Genomic DNA, 18,855 nt, shown 5'->3' with positions numbered 1-18,855 from the left:
GTTAGAGTTCTTCCTTTTTTCCCTGGGAAGAAATAAAATTCCTTTTTTTTCAAAGCAATTTAGGCCCCCTTACAAGGCAGCCAGTCTAGTTCTTGCCAGAAGTACTGTTACATCAGCTCTTACTCAGACATCCAGGGTTGTTGAACTGTGATCCAGGCTGGAAATGCCCATCTTGGGACCATTGATTAGTGACCTATATTCAAGGAAGAAATTAAATGGAGAAGCAATCCCAAACCCAGGCTTAAAGCTCGCTTTATGTGCTTTAGTTGCTATGTTCTTGTAGCCACCATGGTGTTGGGATGAGCAGTAGATACCTTCCCCACCTCTCTAGTATGAGACTTGAATAGGAGAAGAATGAAAAAGGAATAAACATTTATTAAGTGCCTAATGTGTCAGGCACCTATGCTAATTTTTTACTTTTACAAATATCTTCTCATTTGATCCTTGAAATAACTCTTTGAGGCAGGTGCTGTAAACATCTCCATTTTTTTAAAAACCCTTACCAATACTGTGTATTGGTTCCAAGGCAGAAGAGTGGTAAGGGCTGGACAATGGTGTGACTTGCCCAGGGTCACACAGCTAGTAAGTATCTGAGGCCAGATTTGAACCCAGGACCTCCCATCTCTGGGCCTGACTCTCAATCCACTGAGTCACCCAGCTGCCCCCAAACATCTCCATTTTATAGTTGAGGAAACTGAGGCAGATAGAGGCTAAGTGACTTGCCCAGCATCATATAGCTAGTCAGTGACTGAGGCCAGATTTGAATTGTCCTGACATGAATAGATAATAGAAAGAAAGATGGAGCCAGAAGATGAAGTCACTCCCTTTGAAATCTTCTGAGTGGGCTATCCTTCCTGGCTTAGTGGCTAGTCTTCTCTTTGTTCAGCTCAGTTAGGGACCACCCCAGATTTACTGCGTTATCCCAAAGCAACAAATTTATCAGCATGGTAGCACATTTCACTGGAAGTGACCAGGGGGTAGGATCACCCATACTGATGTGTTCTAGACTCATTATACTTAGTTTGACAACTCTTTGCAAAGTTAGTTCATTCCTCAATTTTAGATTTTTGTGTTTGTTTTTTAAATTGCATTTAAATGCATTTTAATGAAAATTTTTAATCATTATTTTTTAAAGTTTTTATTTTGAATATTTTCCCATCGTTGCATATTTCATGTTCTTTCCCTCTCCCCCAAAACCCCCTAACCTCCCTTAGCCAATGCACAATTCCACTGGGTTTTACAGGTATCATTGATCAAGACCTAATTCCATATTATTGATAGTTGAACTAGAGTTATTGTTTAGTGACTACATCCCCAATAATATCCCCAACAGCCCATGTGTTCATGCAGTTGTTTTTCTTCTGTATTTCTCCTCCCACAGTTCTTCCTCTGAATGTGGCTAGTTTTCTTTCTCATAAGTCCCTCAGCCTTGCTCTGGATCCTTGCATTGCTGCTAGTAGAAAAGTCCATTATGTTCAATTGTACCACAGTGTATCAGTCTCTGTGTACAATGTTCTCCTAGTTCTGCTCCTTTCCCTCTGCATCAATTCCTTGAGGTCATTCCAGTTCACATGGAATTCCTCCAGTTCTTTATTCCTTTGAGCCAATAGTATTCTATCACCAACAGATACCACAATTTAAATGAATTTTTTAACAACTTCTCTTAATGAAATTTATTTCCTCCTTTAATGACCATGAGATAGATGTGCTATTTCACTATAATTTCATAGATATTTGCCTGCTTCTTTCAGGCTAACCCTCTTTGTTTCCTCAAGTGGTACCATTCTTCTTTCTACCAATTCTATAGTAGACCATCCTCCCATATAAAAATTCAGCACATACATTTTGTGTTGTGTGTTTAGTAATTTTTCAATAAGGTACAGCTCTTTATGACCCCATTTGGGGTTTTCTTGGCAAAGTTATTGGACTGGTTTGCCATTTACAGATAAAGAAACTGAGCCAAACTTGCCTAGAGTCATGCAGCTAGTGTCTGAGGCCAGATTTAAACTCAGGAAGATGAGTGTTCCTGACTCCAGACTCAGTACTCTCTCCACTTTACCACCTAGCTGCTTCACCCCTTTATGCTAGAAGGCTATTGTTAAATTTGAGTTCAGAATTTGCTGTCCTCATAATTCCACACAAATATAAAAGCTAGCCCTTTGATGCTTTCCATCATATTACACATTTTTTCCCATCTTAGATGTTTTCCATTGCAATTGTAATTTCACTTGCATAACTGGTCCTACATGCCCAGGGGCACATAGGTTCTTTCCCAAGAAAATCTCTAACTCAGATTGATTTATATTTTGCCAGAGATTTAAATCCATAGCTGAAGTATCTTTTCCAAACTTCAAGAAACCTTTCAGTTAGTCTAGTGGCAAACTTTCCTTGATTATTAGGGTTTCCAATTTTTCAAATCAGCTCCTTTCTTTCAAAGGGAAAATCAATTTCCAGGTACTACTATCTCCTTCTACTCCTATAACAGGAATTTGCAAATGATTAACTGTTGGGATTCACCAAAAACAGATTGACTAGTGCTTCCCTGTATGAATTTGTCAGTGATTATTGTACATTTCCTTTTTATACCTAACTTCTTTAAAATAAGATTGAATATTCTATAAACTATTCTTTTGTTATTATGAAGTGGACAAAGACTACAAATCTTGAACATTTCTACATATAAAGAACAGAAAAGGAGTATTATATGTAAAACTAAGAATCTCATTACCCAGATCTTTTTTTTCACATGTAATAGAAAATTAAATTAAAATTAAACTAAATTAAGCATGTTAGTTTTTCTCTGAATCTCCTTCTGCTCTGTGCTTTTAAAAAAAAATGCAATGTATTGGTTCCAGGCTAAAAGAATGGTAAGGGTTAGACAATTAGGGTTATTAAGTGACTGGCCTAGGGTTATTAAGTGACACATGAGGCCAGATTTGAACCCAAGACCTTCTGTCTCCAGGCCCAGTGATCTATCCACTGAGCTACCTAGCTGCCCCTGTTATGTACATTTTAAAAATGCTTCACTACTGATTCCCTCTGCGCCCCACCCACTCCTTTTTGATATCACCATCACTAACTCCTTCTGTCCCCAATTCTCCCAATCCAAAATCCTCCCTCTACATCTTGGGACAAGCTTGTGTTGTCATGCAAAATATTGACCATATCAAAAAATGTGTATCTCACTCTACTGTTCTAGTATAAGAGGTGTACAAGAGGTGGGAAACAAACTTCATTCATTTTTTTTTAAACTCCTACCTTCTGCTTTGGAATCAATACTGTGTATTGGTTCCAATGCAGAAAAGTGATAAGGGCTAGGTAATAATGGTTAAGTGACTTGCCTGAGGTCACACAGCTAGGAAGTATCTGAGGCCACATTTGAACCGGGAGCATGTTTTATTCTTCAGCCTCTGGAATCATGGTTGGTCATTGTAGTTTCCTGAAGTTCTTCAGTTTTTCAAAATTGTTTTTCTTTACAATTTTGTAATCATTATATTAATCTGATTCTACTCACTTCATTGCATTAATTTGTGCAAGTCTTCCCAAATGTGCTTTGTAATTAAATCTATACAAGTCTTTTGTGTGCTTTAACAGGTCAGTCCCCAGATATTTTCTTTTGAAGTTATTTGAGTTTCTTTAAGTTATTTATTTTATAGTTATTTGAGTGTCTATACTAATTCCCTAGGTTTTCTTGAGTACACCATAATATCATCAACTGGGGATAATTTATTGCTTCTTTACCTAACTTAATACTTTTAATTTCTTTCTCTTGTCTTATTACTCTTGCTAAAATTCCCAGAACTATATAAAATAATAGTAGGGAGAATGGACATCCTTACCTCATTTCCTTATTTTTTGGGAAAAGGTTCTAGTGTATCTCCAGTGCATATGATGCTTGCATTTGATCTTAGATTGATGCTTTTTATGATATTTTAAAAAACATCCCTCTACGCCAGCATTAGCAAATGTTTTCAAGTTTTCATGCCCAGATGGCAACTTCAAGCTATCTGTGAGCCCCCACAATACCCAAAAGTGTGGAAGGAGGAAATGTTTGCGTTGGGTCCCTAGACAGAGGGGCACAACATACAAAAAATGTCCTCAGACGCTGAGAAGAAGGTTAATAGGGCTGGTACATGTGTCAATGCTTTGCCAGTGCTGCTCTAGGGCTACATTTTATAGACTTTTTAGCAAAAAATCCTGCTGAACTTTGTCAAAGCTTTTAAAAAATCTTTGAGATGATTATGCAATTCTGGATGATTTGGTTTTTAATATGATTAATTATTCTGATTGTTTTTCTAATATCGAATCTTTGCATCCTTGGTATAAATCCTCTTGGTTCTAATGAATGATGTATGACAAACTTTTGTTTAAAATTTTTGGGTTAATATTCATTAATGACTTTGATCTATAGCTGTGATGGTGAACTTATAGCACATGTGCCAAAAAGGGCCTGCAGAGCCTTCTTTGTGGGCATCCCTGCAGTTGCCTGCCAGAGTTTGTTATTAGAAAGCCAGAGGGACTCAGGCTAGAGCTGTTCCCTTCCCCCTCTCTACACTTGCTGAGGACATTCCTCACTTCACCTGCCCCTTTGCCCAGCAGCCCAATGGGAGTACTTCCTCCCTCCCCTGTCTGAGGTAAGGCACTGGAGTGGGGGTACATTCTCAATTTGGGGGAATTTGTGGAAAGCCTTCCTTTCTTGTGGTGCATAATATTCTATCACATTCATTTGCCATAATTTGTTCAGGCATTTCCCAATTGGTGGGCATCCCTTTAGTTTCCAAATCTTTGCCATATCAAAAAGTGCTGATATGAATATGTCTGTATATATGGGTTCTTTCCATCTCCCTTTTACCTTTTTGGGATATGTGCTCATTAGAGCACATTAGAGGGTCAAAGGGTCAAAGTTTAGTGTCTCCTGGGATGTAGTTCCAAATGTTTTCTAGGATGGCTAGAAAACTCAAAACTATAATGTATTAGTGTCATCTACTCCCACATCTTCAACAATTATTACTTTCATTTTAAAATTATCTTTGCCATCTAATAGTGAAATCTTATAATTTAAAATTTTTTCATTTCTCTAATACTTATTTGGAGCTTTTCTGTTGACAATTGTTTGCTTATTTTTATTGATGGTTGTTGATAGTTCACTTTTATTCTTTTAAGAATTGCTTGTTTAAGGGGCAGGTAGGTGGCTCAGTGAACTGAGAGTCAGGCCCGGAGATGGGAGGTCTTGGGTTCAAATCTGGCTTCAGATACTTCTTAGCTGTGTGACCCTGGGCAAGTCACTTAACCCCCATTGCCTAGCCCTTACTAGTCTTCTGCCTTAGAACCAATACATAGAGTATTGATTCCAAGACGTAAGGTAAGAATTTTAAAAAAATGATTTCCTTTGAGATTCTTGCTCTTTCAGATTATTTTTGTTATAGTTTTTTCCCTAGCTCTATATAGTAATACGTGGTTTGATTTTTATTAAATAAGCAAATTTATTTAGTTAGTATTGACTAGATTATTTTTTATTATAGTAGCAAGACCTAACTATATACAGTTAATCTCTATGCTTTTTTAAGTTTATCTTTATTTCTGTTAGTAGTATTTTATATTTGTATAAATTCTGTATGTGTCTAATGTAATGCATACAAAACTGACTTACTGTTACTTATTCTAATTAATGCAGTAGAAATACTAAGTAGATATATACTTCTCAATGTTAGCAGTCAAACTTTATTACAAATGTGTTCAAAAAATAGTTTATATTATTTATTAGACAATGTAAACATTAACTCCATTAGGAACAAACCATCAACTTGATTTTCTAAGCCTTCCCAGTAAGCATGTGAAATACCACTACTAATTGACAAATTCTCTGTCCACTAAAGGCCATGGGTCTTCCTATGATGTGGTTGACTAACAAGACCATCTAATCTCCATTAGTTAATCAGTACTTCCCTCAAGTGAACATAGGGGATGCTTTAATTTCAAAAGAGGGGGAAGAAGACATTGAAATTGGCCTTAATTATGACCCAAGATGAGTCTATATAGATTGGAGTCTCCAGTAGGTTACTTAAAATTGTAGCTATGGACATTAGTTGTTTATGCCCAAGTTCTGATTGGTGATTAATTACCCGAGTTTATAACAAAAGGAACTATCCATCAAAGAAAACATCAGTAACAAGTGTTTCTCAGTTGTTTACCAGATTTGGAGGACATAACCCATTAGTAGTTGTTTACCAAATCTGGGAGACATGTCCATGATTGGTAATTATTTACCAAACCTGGGGTATACACATCAATGTAAACTTATACCACTTAAGCCCTTATAGTATTACAAAAAGAGAACTTACAGAACAACTATTCATTTGCAAAATGGAAGCTTAAAACAAAATTGAGTTAGTTATATCAAGACAACAAACTTATTCTCATTACATCTTGGTAGGTAGATCCCAAATATTTTATATATTCTGTTATTATTATTATTATTTACAAGTTCTTTTTTTAAATCACTTTTAAAATTTAGAATATTTTCCCTTGGTTACATGATTCATGATCCAGCCCCAAACCCCGCTCTTTCCTCTCCCCAACCGAAGTCAACAAGCAGTTCTGCTGGGTTATACATGTATCATTGTTCAAAACCTATTTCCGTGTTATTCATATTTGCAGTAGAGTGATCCAGTCATATCTACATGATCTACATGTAGATCTACATATCTACATCACACTATATGATCAGTCACATATTTTTCTAGTGCATTTCTGTTCCCACAGTTCTTTCTCTGGATGTGGACAACATTCTTTCTCCTAAATTCCTCTAGATTGTCCTGGGTCATTACATTGCTGTTAGTAAAGAAGTCCACGTGTGCCACAGTATATCCATCTCTGTGTATAAGGTTCTCCTGATTCTGCTCCTTTCACTCTGCATCAATTCCTGGAGGTCATTCCAGTTCACATGGAATTCCTCCAGCTCATTATTCCTTTCAACAGAATAATATTCCATCACCAACATACACCACAATTTATTGAGCCTCAATTTATTTCCTCAATCAATGGACACTCCCTCATTTTCCAATTTTTTGCTACTAAAAAGAAGGTGGCTATAAATATTTTTTACAAATATTTTTCCTTATTCTCTTTTGGGGTACAAACCCAGCAATGGAATGGCTGGATTAAAGGGCATGTGTTTTTTTAGCACTCTTTGCGCATAGTTCCAAATTGCCCTCCAGAATGGTTGGACCAATTCACAATTCTACCAGCAGAGTATTAGTGTCTCAATTTTGCCATATCCCCTCCAACATTTATCACTTTCCTTTGCTGCCATACTGGCCAGTCTGGTAGGTGTAAGGTGGTACCTCAGAGTAGTAAAATACAACTCCTATCTCATAATAAATACTGGGTATTGGTTCCAAGGCAGAAGAGTGGTAAGGACTAAACAGTGGGGGTTAAGTGGCTTGCCTAGGATCACACAGCTGGGAAGTGTCTTGAGTTCAAATTTGAAACCAGGACCTCCTGTCTCTAGTCCTGACTCTGAATCTACTTGTAATAATTGTAATTTTTAATGAAGTTTCTCTTCTTGTTGGGAAGCTGATGGTTTTTGTGGGTTTAATTTGTATCTAGCTAGTTTGCTGAAGTTATTTATTGTTTCAATTAATTTTTAACTGAATCTCTAGGGTTCTCTAAGTAGATGATATTGTGTACAAAAGTATTAATTTTGTTTTTTCTTAGCTTATGTTTATGAACCAAATGACATAGAGGAATGAAATTAATCTTAAGGGAGGAGAGGTTGATGAGGGATGGTGGCAGAGGGAAAGTCTTGAAGTCACATTGAGGAGCAAGGGATATATTAATTCCCCCAGTCTCAGTGTGCCAGGAAATAGCAAATAAAAAGCAACTAGCACTGGAGTAGGAGGCTAATGAAAGTCTTTAAGAGAGATCCAGGTTCCAGTGAGTGAAAGATGGAAAGTATGTAAAAAGAAGTAGAGATCGAAGGGAAGTTTTTTAACAATCAGATGGACATTTCAGGGAAAATTGAGATAAAGAAGGAAAGAGACTAAGGAGTAGCAGGATTTAGCTGGATAGCCAAAAGAGTATGGGAAGAGAATTTTTACCTTGGATGGTGATAATTCCTAAATTTTCCAATAATAGCAATTATAGCTTAGAAATTATGTGGTACAGATTGTAAGGAGTACATATAGGACATGTACCCAAGATGACTGAAGAATATTTATGGAACAAAATACTATCTTTCATTGGCAAGTACAAATTTTAATACCAACAAATCAAGAAAATATTCAAGGGATACAAAGGGAAGGACCATTCTGAGAGGGAAGGGGTAGAGCTAGTAATAGAAGTCTTTTCTAGTGAAGATGAAGTTTTGAGTTAGGTTTTGGACATGAAGCATGTCATTTACTGGAGAAACCTGAAACCCTGTAGAACCCAGGGATAAAATGCTATAGCAAATACAGTCAGAGAAAATGTATTTGGGATTGGACAGTTGGTATTGTGAATCTGCTATGTGTGGAGTTGTGAAGAGAAAGGAAATAGAGACACTGGCTATCAGGTTATGCTCCCAGTCTAAGGGAGGTGATAGGTATATATGCATGAGAAAAGATGCAGTACTCTCAGAGTAACATATAGACTAGGGAAAATACAGTGCAAGCAATGGGCAGAAATCCTGTGGAGATAGCACACTGTGGAACAGTTGATGCCAGGTCAGGTAGATCTAGAAGGGTAACCCTGCAGAAGGCAAGGTAGGATGGAGATCTAATGAGATGAAGGGCCTCAGTCCTAGTATATTCCCTGATGACTAACTCAGTATTTTTTCACCTGTAGGATGGTTCCCGACAAGCACAGTCAAACCTGACCTTCTTGTCAATCTTGAAGGAGCCCTATCAGGAACTGGCAGTTCTGAAACCCAAAGAAATCCCTAGTAAATTCCCTTTACTGCTCAGTCTCATCCGAATTATCTGGGTCAACTCCCCTTACTACAATACTCGAGAGAGACTCACTTCCCTCTTCCGAAAGGTATGTGTGATGGGAAGGGACCTGGATTTATTGTTTCCTGAGTTTTCTAAGACTAGTTCACTAAGTTCACTCAGCCAAAGATATCTAGGGGTCAGAGGGGACCTTAAGGGTACTGAAGGGTTAGTCAGAAAAACAAGACAATCCCTGTTTTTAAGAAGCTTGCATTTTATAGGAGGTTTTAGCTGCAAATCAGATAGAAAGGCCACTGGGTACAGTGGCAAAGCAGATGGAGAAATTTGGGGAATAGTTTTTGGAGAATTTAGAATACATGAATTGAAGTCATATGAAATGAAATGAAGGTGATGGTCAAACCCAAGGGGCCATGTGAGCCAAAGTATGAAGGTTCATAACCCAGATACGTAGGCCTTAGCTGGGAGCAGATTTCCATTAGAGATAAAAGAATTCATGAGTCCCATCTAGTGACAAGGAAAAAGGCTTGGGGATGTGGTCAGGTTGGCTCAAAGAAAAGCCTGGGATGATTGGGTGGGGATGGGGACACTAGTCTGAGAGGTTAAAGAGGTTTGTCCTTGCAGATGAGCAATGAGATCATACGTTTGTGCTGCCATGCCATTTCCCTGGACCGAATATTTGAAGGCTATGTCATTTCTAGTAAAGAAAGTCTACACAACTGCATAGCATGCTGTCAGGCCTGGAAGGACCATTACATGGAAGCTGTACAATTACATACTCAGTAGGATGTGTAACCTTTTCCCTGATCTTTCTCTACCCCTAAAGAGAGTAAAATCTGCCTCCTTGGACCAATTCTTTACTTTTGAGTTCTCAGTCACAAATTTCATGCCCCTACTTAATCCATCTCTTTAAACCCAAGTGTCTGATTCACACATATCCAGCAACTCATATCTGTTCCCAAGAATGTCCCTTCCCCACTCTAAATGGACCCCATATTTTGATTATTTATCATCTTATCTCAAAACCTAGATAGGAAGAACCTATCTCTGGTTCTTCCCATTTCAGCCCTTAGCATTAGCCTTTCTGCTAAATAGACTCTTGTGACTCCAGAATTAATCCAGCATTGTATCTCCTGTCAGTGAATTTAAGACTATGATACCAGTGTTTCCTACTTCCCAACTCAGATTCTCCAATCGGGGCTGGGTCCTGGACCAGACCAGCATATTTGCCCAGGTCGATGCCTTTGTGCAACGTTGCAAGGATCTTATTGAGGTGTGGAGATTTTGGTTAAGGTGGGGAACCAAAGCCAATGGCAGAGACCTTGTTTAGGAGCTGAAAAGGTGTGGCAGTAGGGACTAATTAATCAATAAATATTTATTAAGTAATTACTGTGTCAGGTACTATATAGTGGTTTTACTCCTACCTTCCTTAAGCCTAGCTAGAGGTTCTGTCTCCATCATCCTAATGTTCCTCTTTCACCTTAACCCCTTAAAATCATCATTAGCATTGACCTGGTGCCCTAGGCCTAGCTTATTATCCTTAATTCCATTTCAGTTAGCCTGTGTCTCTTATTGGACTTACTTATTAGATGCAGCATACATCTTATTAGATACATATAGCAAAATGTCCTAGCTCCTATGCTAAGAAGGAGGATGTAGGAGACCAAATGTGGAATCTTTTCTAGGTTTGTGACTGCCAGTACCACTTTGCTCGTTGGCAAGATGGCAAGCAGGAGGACATGCCTTGTTTCTTTGGTGCCCAAGGGCCCCAAGTGGCACGTAATTTGTTGGAGATTGAGGACATCTTCCATAAGAATCTGCACATGCTGCGAGCCATTCGTGGGGGCATCCTGGATGTTAAGAACACTTCTTGGCATGAAGACTATAATAGGTAGGGAGCTCCATAAAGTGAAGGGAGGAGGGCTGAGGAGAAATAGAAAAGTAAATAGAAGAGTAGCAGATGACCGGATCAAGGAGGGTGAAGGATTTGACTGATAAAGAATGTATATTTTTAAGAATGAACTTTGAACTGGAAAGAAAAATATACACATAATTAACAGGTAGAGAAAACCCAAGAGAGATGAAGAGATGGTCAGATGGTAATGAGTTCAAGACGCCTATATAGCTTAATGTCAAGATGACACTATAGTTTACTGATAGGGACTGGCACAGAGTAATTGTTGACTTGCTAATAGGGATCTTTGAAAGATGTTGGAAAATGAGAAAGTTGCCACAGGATTGGAAAAGAGCAGATGTCCCAACTTCTAAAAAAAAGGATAAAGTGAACTGGTGAGCTTAATTTGGAAAACTTTAGAACACATAATTAAAGGGGCAATTTGTGAATACTTAGAAAGGAATCACTGAAAGCCTGTTCTTTAAGACAAGGACATGCCATAATTACTTTCTTTCCTTTTTCTGGTTGAATAACCAGACCAGTAGATTAGGAATATGTTGTAGATATAGTACATTATATATTTAAATAAAACATTTGCCAGAGTTTCTCATGCCCAACTATGGGAAGGATGGAGAAATATTGGCTAGGTGATAGGTCTGGATTGGATTCAACTAAGAATAGTCATTCTAGGTTGATGTCACTTTGTCATGACATCTCTAATGGAGTGCCCTAGGGAATCTGTCATTGGTCCTATGTTATTTAATTTTTTAATCAGTGATTTGGATGAAGGCATTGATAGCATGCTTGTTGACTTTCTAGGTAGTCTAAGACTGGGAGAATCAGGTGGATGCCAGAGTCAGAAATCATCAGCTCTTGACAGACTAGGTTGGTGAGCTGAATTGAACAGGATGAAATTTAATAAGAAGAAACACAAAGTCCTACCCATGGGCTCAAAAAATCAATTTCATAAGTATAGGATAAGGAATATTTGACTGTCTTAACATAGGGTCCAGAGAGAGGGAAGTAATTATTCCCTCATACTCTGAAGTGGTCAGGCTGTCACATATAACTGAACCCTGTTGGGTCTTGGACACTACATTTTAGAAAGGCAACAAAGTATAGTTTGTATTGAAGAGAGGAACCAGGATAGTGTAAGGGCTGTCATATGAAAATTGTTTGAAGGAACTGGAGTATTTAGACTAGAAGAGAAAGCTTTGTAGGGAGAATATGATAGCTATCTACAATAATTTATTGGCTTGGGACAACTAGGTGGTACATTGGATAGAGTTGGAGGGTGATAGAGCCTGGAGTTGGGAGGACCTGGGTTCAAATGTGGCCTGAGATACTGGGGAGGTCACTTAACTCCTTTTGTGTAGCCCTTACTACTCTTCTTGTTACTAAGAAAGTAAGGATTAAAAAAAAAATTTATAGACTTGTCATGTAGAAAAGAGATTTGATTTATTCTGTTTAGTTCTGGATGTGTCCAACCCTTCTCCATCTAGGAACAATAAGTGGAAATTTCATGTAGATATAGGTATGTAGGTTTGTTATAGGAATCCTCCCCGCCCCCCACCCCCAACAACTTTTTAACAGAAAGAAGAGTTAAAAAATGGAGTGGGTCACAACTACTTGGAGTTATTGTAGAAGGGATTCTTATTCAGAAGTAGATAGGGCCAGGTGTGGTGCCCTAAACCTGTGATCCCCACTGCCAAGGAGGCTGAACCTGGTAGATCTTTTTGAGTTTGGGAGTTCTGTGATGGGCTAACTGGGTATCTACAAAGTCTGGCATTAATATGATGAGCCCCTAGGAGGTAGGGTGACAATCCAGAGGGGAAGTGCACCAGGGTGCCTAAAGAGGGATGAGCTAGCTCACAAGCACATCAGGGCTCCCATGCCAGTCAAAATGTGACCAGGCCTTTGGGTAGTCCCTGCACTTCCAGCCTGGGCAAGCTAGTCTTTAGAAATGAAGAAGGGTAGGATAATGAGGCCTCTGGCATCCCTTTTAACCCTTAATGTTCTGTGATTTTGTAAAAAGAGAGTTCAAGGATCTGAGGTAGGGTTGGACAAAGCCCAGGAATAAGGGCTTATTCATTTCAACATGTCTCTTTTTGCAACTGGTATAGATTCCGGGCAGGAGTCAAAGATTTGGAGGTGATGACGCAGAACCTGATTACCATTGCCTTTGAGACAGTCCGAGATGTGGAACATGGAGTGTTGCTGCTGGACACCTTTCATAGACTTGCAAGCCGTGAGGTGCCTGCCATTTCCTGGATTTTTGAAGGCCCTCTCTACTTAAAAAAAATCTACCTGTTCCCTCCCTTACTCAGGGACTCCCCCATCTCATTTTTATCTCCTGTCTACTGCACACCAAATCACCCATACTTTCACACACTGCTCTCGAGATCACCTAAAAAGGGTAATGTAAACATCTGGTAATATTTGTCATAGAGTACATAAAAGTAGGGGAGTCCCATGGACATTAGGATCCAGGAGTCCAAGGAACTGTTTTCCCTTCTAGAGCTGATAGTTCCTTTTACCTCTTTCTTAGGCTATAAAGAGAACATTTGACAAGAAAGCAGTGGATCTGTACATGATTTTCAATGCGGAGCTGACTCTAGTGAACCGGGAACTGAGCAAGAAATGGCCCTATATACCTCCATATATGGGCCAGTATTCTGGTCATGCCTTTTGGGTGCGCACCTTGCGTCATCGCCTTGATCGTGCCATGAATGTAAGTGACTGGTTGGTGTCCTCTGGTTTTACCTTTTTATCCCTCAATCTTTGTGCTTGATTCACATTCCTTATCTTCTGTATTTCTTTTGTATTCCCCTAGTTCTCTCTGTCTCTCTTATCTCTTTTTCTTTCAATATAATACTTTTTCTGCTCTGTAACATATTCTCTGAACCTTTTTTTATCCCATCCTCTTGATCAGATCACTTGTGCCAATGCTTCCTTTTTGTGTGTTTTCATTTTTTCTTTTCAAAATTTTTATTTATTTTTAACATTCTTAAAAATTTTTTTTGAGTTCCAAATTCTCCCCTTCCTCTACCCACTGAGAAGGCAAGCAATATGATATCCATTATACATATAAAATCATGCAAAACCTATTTCCATACTAACCATATTGCAAGACAAAAGCAGGAAAAATAAAGTGGGAAAATTATTCTTCATTTGCACTCAGTTCAACAGTTGTCTCTCTGGAAGTGGATAGCATTTTTTCTAGAAGTAGATAACATTTTCAATCTTTCTATTAAGCTTTCCATTCCTCAGGTTTTGGATCAGATTAGTTACTAGAAGCATGTGAAAAATATGGCCTTCTTATATGCTTTTCTCTCCTCCCTTTTTTTAGTGTCTTACATCTGCCCATTTCCTACCCCACATTGGCACTGGGGAAGAGAGTGTCCACGCATACCAGCAGCTGACCCAGGCCATGGATGAAATGATTCGGAAGACTTTTCAAGACTGGACACAGACTGTGGAAAAGGACAGTATTAAACGGCTGGACACTCCACTGCTAGGGATCAGTACCGAGAAGCCAGGAATGCTGAATGTCAACTTTGACAAGTATGGAGGCCAGCTAAAGTGCCATCATCTCTGTCCCTTTTCCTTGACCCTTCTCACAGTTCTGTCTTGTGTGCCTTGGTCCCCATTTCCATCTATCTCTCTGCTATTATACTTTACGCCCTACAATATTTGCTTTCTCTTCATAACTTGAATTTTACACTTTAACTTTTTAAAAGAATTATGTCAACTCCCTCAAAAAAGAGCCTATGATTAAGGTATACTGCCACCTGGTGTTTCTGTTCCTTGCTCTGTTCTGTTCTGTTCCAAACCACATGATATGTGTTTCTCCTGAGATCTATATTTGGGGATAGGAGGTGAGTCTCTGACCAAACTCTTCTTATAGAGTTAGAATCTTTTTTTCATTTTGTTTTGTTTTTAGAAATTATAAGCAGTAGCAATCAAATAAACATCCAAGAAGTGTTTTACCTAAACTCTCTAGGCAGAGACAAAGCAAAACCAATAAAACTCACAAAGTCAGCAAGCAAATAAGATGCTTTTTTTCTGTGTCCCTTTCTAGGTCTATGTCCCATTTAATCAATAAATCAATTAATGAAGCATTTAGTAAGCCTTTACTATGTATCAGACACTTTGCCAAACCATAAGGATATAAAGAAAAAATGCAAAACCAGTCCCCATCCTCAAGGAGCTTACATTCAAAAGGAAGACAACATGTATATGGAATAGACAAGGTACATACAGAGTAGATGGAAGGTAACCCTAGAGGGGACACAGAATAATAGAGCACTTGGCTTAGAGTCAGGAAAATTCATCTTCCTGAGGTCAAATCTGGCCTCAGACATTGACTAACTATGTGGCCGTGGGAAACCACTTAACTTTAAGTTTGCCTCTATTTCCTCATCTGTATAATGAGCTGGAGAAGGAAATGGCAAATTATTTTCTTTGCCAAGAAAACCCTGAATAGGGTCATGAAGAGTTGGACGTGACTGAAAAACAACTGAATGACAATAACTTTAGAGGAGAAGGCATTCGCATCCAGGGGGACTAGGAAAGACTTCTTGTAGACAGTGGGATTTAATCTGATTCTTAAAGGATGTCAGAAATTCTAAGAAGTAAAAGTGAGAAGGAAGAGTATTTCAGGCATGAGGAGCAACTAGGACAAAATCACAGAGAGGCCAAGCAGTATGTGTAAGGAAAGGCCAGTATAAATCAATAGAGCTAGACCGCAGAATGTATGTAGGGGAGTAAAATCTAAGAAAACTGGAAAGACAGAGAGGGAACAGCTTTGATCCTAGAGATATTTGTGAGCCTCTGGAATTTATTGAATTAGAATGGTTAGAACTACACTTTGGGAAAATTGTCTTGGCAACTCTAGATTAGAGATGGATTGAGGAGGGAAGAGATGACATAGATGGGGTCCCCAGCTGCCTAGCCCTTAACACTCTTTTGCCTTGGAAACCATACTTAATATCAATTCTAAGATAGAAGGTAAGAATTAAAAAAAAAAAAGTTATTGTACTTGTTCTTCATTATGATGTGATAAAGGCCTAAACTAGAGAGGTGGTTGCATGAGTAGTATGAAGAAGACATATATGAGAGAGGTGGAGAAAGAAAAGTTTTGGGAGGAGTTGTGGTATCTGTGGGGGATGGATATGTCAGATAAGAATGATACTGAGATTGATGATGGTGTCCTCAACATTAAGTTGGAAAATGGGGGAAATATAAGGAATTCTCTTTTGGACATGTTGAGTTAGAGATGACTCTGAGATACCCAGTTTGAAACATCCAGGGAGTAGTGATGAGGAATGAGCTCAAGGTTAGACAGATAAAGAATGATTGGTAATAATACATTCATCAGTGCAGCTTCTGACTCAAAAAGAATTCTACCATTCCCTATATTTAGATTTATCTTTAATTTTTTTTTTCCTATCCTGGGACTCCATTCTAGGAGCATAGGGCCACAACCAGTAGGCAATGGGTCACACAGTCGCTCAGGGTCACCCAGCTGGGAAGTGTCTGAGCCCGGATTTGAACCTAGGACCTTTCGTCTCTAGGCTTGGCTCTCAATCCACTGAGCTAGCCCAGCTGCCCCTACTTTAGGTTGCAGTTTCTTTAGCAGATGTAGTTTTTACAGGGTGGGGTTGCTAGCCCCATGCCCAACCCTCCTTCTTTTTCATCCGGGCTAGGGACCGTCCTTAGCCCAGGAGTGGTAAGGGTGGGCGATAGGGGTCAAGTGACTTGCCCAAGGTCACACAGCTGGAAGTGTCCGAGGCCGGACTTGAACCTAAGACCTCCAGTCTCTAGGCCTGGCTCTCAATCCACTGAGCCACCCAGCTGCCCCTATCTTTAATTGGTTTATGTGAATTGTTTTATACCTTTTTAGAATTCTATCAAATTATAACCATGGTAAGTAAATAGTAAATAGTAAGTAAAAATCCCAATTGTTGATTGAATAATTTTGAATCAGAATTAGTAATTATTATATTGTGAGTAAAATAAGAAAAACATTGAAAGATTCAAAAGTGATTGGGTTTTTGCTCACTCCAACTTGAAACATCAAGTTCTCTTTTTTCTTACTCAGTTAAAAACCCCATAACCCCTGTGCATCTACAGACCATCCAGAACAAGTCAGTTGCCTGAACTGAGCTGGTGGCCTTGGATTTCGCTCCATCTGTATGGAGTTTCAGCTTCTTGGGTCAGGCCAAAGCAGGGACCCAAGATGTCTGTGAGGTTACTCCTTCTACTTCTGTCTAGTCCTCCTTAAGTTGCTTGTATGGGCTCATCATCCATGTCCTGCCCTGTAACTAACAGCACTAGTATTTCTTGGCCAAATAACTTTACCCTTATTCTCACTGTAAAAGTTTCCATTTCCCTTGAAAATAATGTAAGCTCTTGGTTTTAGATAATACTTTTGATCATGTTAAGGAAAGTCCCTTTTAAGCCAAAGCTTTCTGAAGTTTTTAACAAAATGAATGCTAGATTTTTCAAAAGACTTTTTATGTGTCTAGTGGTTTAATCTTATTTTTAAAAATTAAAAAAATTGTTTATATAACTAATTATGCAATTTGTTTTCCTTAATGTTGAACTACCCTGCATTCTAGGTATAAATCCAATTTGGTCATAATGAATAGTTTTTTGGATATATTGTCATACAATGGAATTGTATCATAGTCTCATTTGAGTTACTGAGAATTCAACTTATGCATATACACACATGTATGGAGAAGAAGTGAGAAAGAGATAAAAAGGACATAAGTTGAATTGGAACAAATCTACTATGCCTTCAGCTTCAGCTCCCATGCACTTTCTCATAGTAGAAACATCTTGCTTTACTAAATAGGTTTCTAGTATCTTCTCTTTATCAGACTCACAGTTAGCCTATTCATTATGATATTAGAGCTATTAAGATGGAGTTAGTCTAGTATTCATTTTCTTTTTTTTTTTTAAACCCATACCTTCTGACTTAGAATCTATACTAAATATCATTTCTAAGTCAGAAAAATGGTAAGTGATTGGCAATTGGGGTTAAGGGATTTGACCAGGATCCCACAGATAGGAAGTGTCTGAGGTTGGATTTGAACCCAGGATTTTCTGCCTTCCTTTTTATGGGCTTATCATCTATGTCTCCAGGTCTGGCTCTCTAGCTGCTGAGCTATCCACCTTCCTAGCATTCTTGTACGCTTTTAGAAGACTCTTTATACTGTTTTCTCTTTTGACTTATTGTATTGATTGTAAAGGTTTAAAAAAAAATTCTAGTGATTCCCAGCATCACATATTAAGTCTTCTGTTTGGCATTCAAAACCCTTCATAACATAACCGCTTTCTGCCTTTTCAGCCTTCTTCCATCTTCCATTCCCCTCCTCCCCCCCATACTCTACGAGCCAGAGACAACAGCTTCCTAGCTGTTTCTCAAATGCTCCACCTCCAGACTGGGCATTTTCTCTGGCTGTCCCTCCCTTTCTCCATCCTCCAGCTTCTCTGGCTTCTTTCAAGTCCTAGCTCAAATCTCTCCTTGTACAAGAAATCCTATCCTGATCCCTCTTAATACTAATGTCTTTCCTCTCTTGATTATCTCCAACTTATCCTGTAGATAGCTTGTTTGCACGTAGATGTTAGCATGTTGTCTCCCTTGTTAGACTGAGCTCCTTTTTTCTTTCTTTTTTTTCTTTTCTCTCTATCCTCATTGCTTAGCACTGTACTTGGGCACATAGTAGGTACTTAATAAATGTTTACTGGCTGACTGACCCACTTCAACCCAACCTTTTCCTCCTAAATATTTTGTTTCTCCGCACGAATTGTTTTTATTTTTTCTAGTTCTATAAAATATTTCCCTTTGATAATTTGATTGATATAACATTAAAATGATATTGTATTTAGTGTATTGCCATGGCCCTGCCATTAGCACTGAATATTTCTCTCCCTCTCTTTCTCTCTTTCTTTCCTCCCTCCCTCCTTTTCCTCCCTCCCTCCTTCCTTCTCTCCCCCTCTCCCTCCTTCCCTCCCTTTCCTTCTTTC

At 38.6% G+C, this 18,855-nt stretch overlaps 1 protein-coding gene across 1 annotated transcript in view; it reads left to right on the top strand.

Moving 5' to 3' along the window:
- The window catches only part of DNAH2 (dynein axonemal heavy chain 2), a 152,805-nt gene that overhangs the window by 18,621 nt on the left and 115,329 nt on the right, over nt 1-18,855 (top strand). Inside the window, exons 8-12 of the mRNA XM_044672676.1 lie at nt 8,824-9,015; nt 10,610-10,815; nt 12,942-13,071; nt 13,367-13,549; nt 14,168-14,382. Coding sequence (XP_044528611.1) covers nt 8,824-9,015; nt 10,610-10,815; nt 12,942-13,071; nt 13,367-13,549; nt 14,168-14,382 — 926 coding nt within the window. The remainder of the gene's footprint in view (nt 1-8,823; nt 9,016-10,609; nt 10,816-12,941; nt 13,072-13,366; nt 13,550-14,167; nt 14,383-18,855) is intronic.

Source organism: Gracilinanus agilis, chromosome 4, assembly GCF_016433145.1.
Source record: "Gracilinanus agilis isolate LMUSP501 chromosome 4, AgileGrace, whole genome shotgun sequence".
In the NCBI taxonomy this organism is placed as follows: Eukaryota; Metazoa; Chordata; class Mammalia; order Didelphimorphia; family Didelphidae; genus Gracilinanus; species Gracilinanus agilis.
Note: the sequence above shows the minus strand (reverse complement) of the source record. Positions and strands in the feature narration are given on the sequence as shown.